Below are 8054 nucleotides of genomic sequence, written 5' to 3'. Positions count from 1 at the left end.
TGCATCAGCAATAACAAGAAAAAAAAAAGGCTCTCTCGATCGATCTGGCCTTGCTCCGATTATTATTTACCACTTACCGTGATCGAAGAAGTTCACCATTCGAAAGCCTACCTGCAGTCCACATAACCGGAACATTTCACGTTTGTAATTTTTGCAGCAAACCGAGCCGTGCGGATCGAAACAAAAAGCGCACCTTGACATTACGTCAGTGGTGTCGGCAGCGGCACAACCGGTGACAGGATGTCGTCCTGTGCGTGTCCTATGACGAGCCCCGTCGGGGCAACGCTGGCGGCACTGTGCGGCGGTACGCAGTACATGCTGTTTATGGGATTGCTGGAGGTGTTCATAAGGTCACAGTGCGATCTGGAGGATCCTTGCGGACGCACCAAGGTAAGCGCTACTGGCAACATTCCAACCCGGTGAAAGGATCCGAATCCGGTTTCGGGAAGGTTTTATCGTTTCTTCTCTTACCCACAGGCGAAATCATCCCGAAATGTGGACTACGAGTATGACTTCATCGTTGTCGGTGGTGGATCGGGCGGTTCGGTAATCGCATCGCGACTGTCGGAGATCAAGAACTGGAAGGTACTCCTCATCGAAGCAGGTTAGTTCTTGGGCAATCTTGCCCCAAGTTGTGCAGCGAAAGAGAATGTGTCCTCGCGTCGCGGTTGGTTGACCTCCGACGGTCCTCGGGAAGGTTGGCGCGCAAGCAAGAGCTCTTCTTAATAGCTTTGTCCCACCAAAAACCAGTCTCGCAGTCATTTGCACCACAATTCTCGAACAACACAACTCGGGCTGCGCGTACGTTTGTGCAATTCGTACCGTTTGTCCCGGCGTCGAGGTCCCCCGATAGAATGGAAGATTAAAATAAATGGTGCACAAGCTTTCACGCGTGCTTAGTCCGGACCGCTTAAGGTGGTGATGCGGCAGTCACGTTTCGTGAGGTGAGGATGCTGGGTTTCATTTGTTTGTTGGTCGTGGTTTTCGATTATTAGCAAATGGTACATCGTCCCAGCCATCCGATGCTATCCGGGGGCCACAAACAAGCTCGGCTGTGGTTGTGTTGCGCACATTTATGGCAACCTTTTCGTGCCCTTATTGCTGGTCATCGCCTTTCCTGGGTGTGCGTATCCATGCGGGCGTTCCAGAGATGCGTTTGACACGACTCGTCAGTGCCTAATGTGTCGCGGTTCGTTACGGAACGAACGCAACAGGTTCTGGAAAGCTCTTCAATCCGAGTGATGCGGGGATTTACAAAAAAAAAATAGAGGGAAAATCCCAGTCGCGTCCTTCTACTGTCGAGATGTAAATCTCGCACACTGACCATGGCCTCGCACGAGTTTGTGGTACATCGCAGCCGGAGATTCCTCTCGTCGGCACTGGCATTTACGGCCACTGTTACCCAGCGCCAATGTTTGCAATTCTCCACGACTCTGGCGATGGTGGTGGTGATGTTGCAGCAGGGTCTGACATTTACTTTCATAAAATACCGTTCTCTTGGGACGATTTCTAGTGCGGTGAGCATGTGTCAGCAGTTACTCGCTTTATTATACTTTTGTTGCTGCTGCTGTTACTGTTGTGCGCTCCGTCCCGTCCAGAAGCTCCGGATGATTATTGCCGAGTTGACTTTGGCCTTTTTTTTTGGGGGGTGCAAAACAACGAACAAAACGCCGGTCGGGATGACATTTACTGCGGCGAAAAACTGCTCACATCGGTTTTGGGGCAGAATGTTTGTATCGCTTCTACTCTCGGGGTCGTCCGGTTGGCCTTTTCGGGGTGTTTTCGGGGTGCTTTACATTTTTCCCTCGACACTCAAAAAGCTTATTGTATCGGGGACCATCGGTTACCGCCGGGAACTCTGCACCATTTGTCCAGCCGAATGACGGTCAAGGGGGCGATTTGTTATTGCGGTCGGTGAAGTAGTTATTAACTCCAGAACCTGTATTGGCGAAAGCGGCTTCCAGAAGGATTATGACCATTCCGGGTAACCGGAATCCATTGGCGTGACATTTACCGGCGGGGGTTGCCTTCTTTCACAGCGCAACCAAGCAATTTTTCGGATCTTTTCCAAAGCGTTTCCAATCGTATTCCTCATCGACCAAATTAGCGTGCGCGATCGTTTCATTACCACACAGAACTTCGCTTTCCAACTGATGGTGGCGATCATTACCCGCGTCACAGCTCATTTCACACGATTAGCAACGATTTTCTTTGCATCTTGCAATTATGCGTTCGTACAATTAACATCTATTCCGTGCGCACCACTGACCTTGACCCAAAACGTGGCCAGTAACGTCCAGCGCAACGGGTCGTTCTATCGGAAACGATCGTCTTCGGCGGCGCAGCTGGCCAGTTCTGCTAACGGGCACCGATTGGCTGCGTTGCATGCATAAAACACCAGCAATCCACCAGCATGCATTAGACGCCACAATAGCCACATTTGCCCTACCATCAGGCACGCCAAACAGAACAACCAAGTGTGAGACCGTTCAAACGATGCCGAAAAGACGCGAGATTCGCGAAACAACATTCCAGTCCGATGTGCGGCTCACGAGGAAACAATCATCTCTTGCAGCATTGTGCCGCATTTTTGGTTCATCTGTATGCTCTCGTCTCTCCTGCGCGCCCATTCAATTGACCCCCGGGGTACATCCAAACATTTCCATGCGCCAACGGGCCGTAGCTAAACATTGTAAGAAGCAGCAGTTGTTTGTTGCTCTTGTTGCAGAAATCTGAACACGGTCAACTTTGGTGCACCAGCTCCCAGTGGGAAGGGAGTCGCGAAAGGTGGTACGACCGTTCGGTTGGCTAATCGAATGGACCATCTCGGTGGGTCCCGTGATACGTTGGGCAGGGCGCGGGCGTGAACAACCCTCCAAACTTCCAGCCCGCGGGCTCTAACTCCAAAACCCAAGCGGTGGATCGAATCGACAAGAGAATGCATCGAACGGAAATCGTTCCTCCCTTTCGCGAAGGTGGAGGGAGAATGGGAGGTTTACCCGAACTGAGAACTGGGTCGTTTATCGATGTTTTATTCGCTGCAATTAGCATCCCCATCGGTACGAAACATAGCGCAGCGCATTGCACAAGTATGGTTTACCACTCAGAGCGTTTAACTATTCGATTCGAACTTTCGGACATTCCAGCCCAGTGTGCCAAACGAACAACTCCGTCACTAATCGATCATCCATTGCGTGAGCTTTCGAGCAATGGGCTTCGAGGCTAAAAGCCCCCAAATAACAACCACTTGATGCGGATTAATCTGTCACACTGGGGGGAAAAAATAGGGAAATTTTCACTGTCAGCGGTGAAACACCACGAACAAGAATTGGAGTTGCTCGGTGACTTTGGACGACTGAACGCTAACACGCGTCAACTTCAATACTCACGAGCGTGTGCAACAATTTGCAGAACATTTGCAACAAAAACAACCCCCCCTCCCTAAGGCCTTTGGGGTGTGGGTTGGGAAAATGCTCCAATGTATCCGCTATGCACCCAGCACCATGTTCCAACTATTCTCCATACGGTTCGCTTTTCTGTGCCATTTCAGTGCCTACCCCTAGATAGCAGTGGGTTTGTACCCCCCACAATTCAATTACATTTTCCCAAGTGCATCAATTTCCCTTGCAACAGTGTGTGTTTGTGTGATAAAGCGGGAAAGCGAGCGCCATCGAACAAAATCACAATCGCTGGGGGTTTTCAGCCCGCATATCAAATGGAGACACGTTTTGTTGTTCGGCACTTTTGTGTTTGCTGTTATCAAACGCACCGCAATACAGCTCACGCACACAGACTCGGTCTGGAAAGCCCCAAAGGAAAAAAGGTGGCAAAAACCAACTCGACATTTGCGAACCACAACGAAACTTTGATTGACGGTCGTAATGGACAGATGGATGGAAGCCGTGATGAATAGTGGAGGCCATTTTTTTCTGGATGTTTTACATTAAAGAGTAGTTTATCAAATGTTTATTTTAAATTTAGCCTACCGATAGGGGGCCACTTTTGTATATTCCACTGCCCTGCATTGCCTATGCTAAGCCACCCGACCTCTAGGAAACATTGGCCACTGGCAATGGGTAACAAAAGGCAGGGTTTTGAAATTAAAATCTTCTGCAATGCACGTATAATGATGCGTCATTATCTCGGCCGCGGGTCTGCATGATAGTGCAACACCGATCGCGCACGGCACCGGGTTCCCCGGGTGGGGTAATAATCGTGAATAAATTCAATTAGCCACCCGCTCCCCCACCATAACCATGTCTTTGAGAGCTGCCGGTGCTTAGACGTGACGTATTTGATGGTTGTTGCAGTCCGGAGCGTACTTGCAGCACTGCGATTAAAGCGATGATCAGTGTTTGGCACGTTTGGCTCCATTTGAAAGTGGTCTATTATTTAATAGAAAAGTCAATGCGAAAATGTGTCTATCCACAGAACTAATCTTTTAAGCTGATGGACTGGAAAGCTCTTCTGGAGCGTTGTTTGGCAAATAGGACCAACAAGCCAATCCACTGTAAGACACTTTACCAGCACAGGCAGCAAACGAGAAAACAAACTCCCTTTTTCAATGATGGATCGTCGACAAGATGCTGCATACGGGCCACATGCTCGACCGGCAGCTCGCCCACCGGCTGTGTGTTCACCACACATGGGATCATGCCAACTGGGCAAACGCGTACCCAACCACGGCAGCACAATCGAAAAGCAAATCTTGCGGAAAATTCACCATCGATGCAAAAATCCAACCCGGCACCGTACACTGGAGCATGTGACGAAGAAAGGGCACGTGGATGGCAAAGAGGGAGTAGCTGAAGAAGCTTTTTGTACCGATTACTTCACCCTTCGGTTCGGTACGTTCGTTCAATCTTTCCACACACACACACATCAAATATTGTTTCTTCAAGTGTGCGAGAGCTTTGCAAGAGTCTGGGCCTGGAATCAATTGTTTTCCCTATCAGCTTAATCGTACCGTGTTTGCCGTGGCAGTCGTCTCGAAAGACGTCTAATTAGCGATATTTGCCAACCTCTTGGCGCACATTTCCAACCGCTGGATGTGGTAATGGTGTTGCCTTTTCCCTCATGCGTTTCACCATCATCTCGCTGTCTCCCGCAGGACCGGACGAACCCACCGGAGCCCAGATTCCGTCCATGTTCCTGAACTATCTGGGAAGCGACATCGACTGGAAGTACAACACGGAACCGGAGCAGTACGGGTGTCTTGGATCGCCGGAACAGCGCTGCTACTGGCCGCGTGGTAAAGTGCTCGGTGGTACCTCGGTGCTGAACGGCATGATGTACATACGCGGTAACCCACAGGACTACGACGACTGGGAAGCGATGGGCAACCCGGGATGGAAGTGGAAGGAGGTGCTGCCGTACTTTATGAAGTCGGAAGACAACCTTCAGATCAACGAAGTCGACTCGAAGTACCATTCGACGGGTGGTATGCTTCCGGTGGGACGTTTCCCGTACAACCCCCCGTTCTCGTACTCGGTTCTGAAGGGTGGCGAACAGTTGGGCTACCAGGTGCAGGATCTGAACGGTGCCAACACGACCGGTTTCATGATAGCGCAGATGACCAACAAGAATGGCATTCGGTACAGTGCGGCGCGTGCCTTCCTGCGCCCTGCTGTGAACCGGGCCAATCTGCATATTCTTCTGAACACCACCGTCACCAAGGTGTTGGTACACCCGACCTCCAAAACGGCGCACGGTGTCGAGATCGTCGACGAGGATGGCCACATGCGGAAGATTCTCGTCAAGAAGGAAGTTATCGTGAGTGGTGGTGCGGTCAATTCGCCCCAGATTCTGCTGTTGAGCGGTATTGGACCGAAGGAGCATCTGGAGAAGGTGGGAGTACGACCGATCCATGATCTACCGGGCGTTGGTAAGAACCTGCACAACCACGTGGCTTATTTCATCAACTTCTTCCTGAACGATACGAATACGGCTCCACTGAACTGGGCCACCGCCATGGAGTATCTCCTGTTCCGCGACGGACTGATGTCCGGGACGGGTGTATCGGCAGTGACGGCGAAGATCAGCTCCAAGTATGCCGATCGACCCGATGATCCGGATCTTCAGTTCTACTTCGGTGGCTTCCTGGCGGACTGTGCCAAGACCGGTCAGGTTGGTGAGCTGCTTAGCAACGATTCCCGCTCGGTGCAGATCTTCCCGGCCGTGCTGCATCCAAAGAGCCGCGGGTACATCGAGCTCAAGTCGAACGATCCGCTGGAGCATCCCAAGATTGTGGTGAACTATCTGAAGGAGGATCACGACGTGAAGGTGTTGGTTGAGGGTATCAAGTTTGCAGTGCGTCTCTCCGAAACGGATGCCCTGCAAGCGTACGGTATGGACCTGGACCGAACGGCCGTAAAAGCTTGCCAGGACAAGGAATTCGGATCGCAGGTAAGTGTGTTGATCGAAATGGCATGCATCCGCCGTTACTGACATTGTGTCTGGCCATTGCAGGAATACTGGGAGTGTGCCGTTCGGCAGAATACCGGTGCCGAGAACCATCAGGCCGGTTCGTGCAAGATGGGCCCCACCAGTGACACGCAGGCTGTGGTAGATCACGAGCTCCGGGTGCACGGCGTGAGGAATCTGCGAGTCGTCGATGCGTCCGTCATGCCGAAGGTGACCTCGGGCAACACGAACGCACCGATCATCATGATTGCCGAGAAGGGTGCCCATCTTATTCGTCGAGCGTGGGGTGCTCGCTAGGGAACTGATGCTAGCAGGACGGCTTCTTCTAGCATTTACGGAATGGGATAGATTCATTTATCACATAAGCTCCTCCTCGTTTAGGCACAAGCGCGTCCCAGTTATTGCCAAGCTTCGGCAAGGAAATGTATGCGCGCACCCGAGGACGTGTTCGATTCTTGCGAATGTATTATGCATCTTTCAACAATTGTTTGCGCTCTGTCTACCTCGAATGGCAAATGAACTTCTTCCTTCAAACCATCGCTCAATCGTCTGCTGCACGTCGGGGTGCCGAGTTATACAAGCATCAGACTGCGAGGCTCTCGCGGATCGAATAATCAAACAGCGGCAAGTGCATGTTTTCTATAGTTAAACAATCGGCATACATTTCCGTACCCTCTAGGCGTGGCACACCCGCCGCATGTCCCGCTCAAATTGTGTTAATGTAAAGTTAAATTATGAATATCAATAAAGAGTAATTATGGTACAATCGAACGTTTCGTGCAGGAAAGGAGAAAGGGAGAGGAGTCGTTCGAATCGCGTTTGGAGAAGTTTGGCCAAATTTATTACAATGATGTTTCTTCGTTAGAACCGGGGCAGCGTCGAATTGATGCCAGGTAAGGCTTCAACTAATGGTTGTTTGGTCGGTTGATGCGGTTAGCGATTCGGTTACCCAGCGTGTTCGGCATTCCCCCAATGTTGGACGGCATGGTAGCGTTCTCAGCACCACCGACACCTTCGGCCGGGTTCGAGGGAACGGTCGTGTTCATGTTGTTGGGCAAATCGCCCGGGTTCGTCTGGTTTCCACCGACCGGCGCCTGGATCTCACCGACTGCCGGCGTGGTCATGCCGCTGGGCAGCTGGTCCATCTGCGGAGCCGCATTGATCGCTGCACAAAGAGTTGGAAAAGAAATAGTTTTTATGTGCAATAATATTCCCCCCGTTCTTTTGGACCACTTTTTGCACTTCGACTTTGAAGACGTACCGACAATAGTCAACAGAACAGCGATGGCAGCAACTTTGAAAGCCATTTTTACTATGCGACGGAGCACCACAGCGGGATGTGTGTTAGAGTGCGGAATGATGAATGTTTGTCCGGAAAGAACTCTTCCAGCGCTTTTTATAGTCAACTTTCTAACGGATAGCTTCATGCTTTATGATGATACCAGAACAATTAGTTTTCAGTATCAGACAAAAGTTTTTGCACTGCTGTTTTGATTGATAATAACGTAGTTGAGACAATTTCGCCCTTTAAAAAAACAATTTGCCAAAATCGAGTTGAAAATTGCATGTTTATCAGACTTCACTTTAGTAAGCATTCATGTTCATTGCCCTGTTAGTGCTTTTGATGATAA

The 8054-nt window shown here is 50.6% G+C and overlaps 2 protein-coding genes across 2 annotated transcripts; one reads left to right on the top strand and one right to left on the bottom strand.

Moving 5' to 3' along the window:
- Positions 1–240: 240 nt before the first annotated feature.
- Positions 241–6720, top strand: LOC128710179 (glucose dehydrogenase [FAD, quinone]). Its single transcript, XM_053805224.1, has 4 exons — positions 241–390; positions 478–604; positions 5111–6405; positions 6469–6720. Exons 1-4 carry the CDS (start codon positions 241–243, stop codon positions 6718–6720), a joined length of 1824 nt encoding a protein of 607 aa, XP_053661199.1.
- A 608-nt stretch (positions 6721–7328) lies between these two features.
- LOC128709051 (uncharacterized) lies at positions 7329–7730 on the bottom strand. Its single transcript, XM_053804036.1, has 2 exons — positions 7685–7730; positions 7329–7588 (listed from the first exon to the last, which is right to left on the bottom strand). Exons 1-2 carry the CDS (start codon positions 7728–7730, stop codon positions 7329–7331), a joined length of 306 nt encoding a protein of 101 aa, XP_053660011.1.
- Between the last annotated feature and the right edge of the window lie 324 nt (positions 7731–8054).

Source organism: Anopheles marshallii, chromosome 2 (assembly GCF_943734725.1).
Source record: "Anopheles marshallii chromosome 2, idAnoMarsDA_429_01, whole genome shotgun sequence".
In the NCBI taxonomy this organism is placed as follows: Eukaryota; Metazoa; Arthropoda; class Insecta; order Diptera; family Culicidae; genus Anopheles; species Anopheles marshallii.
This window is presented reverse-complemented; position numbering and strand designations above follow the sequence as displayed.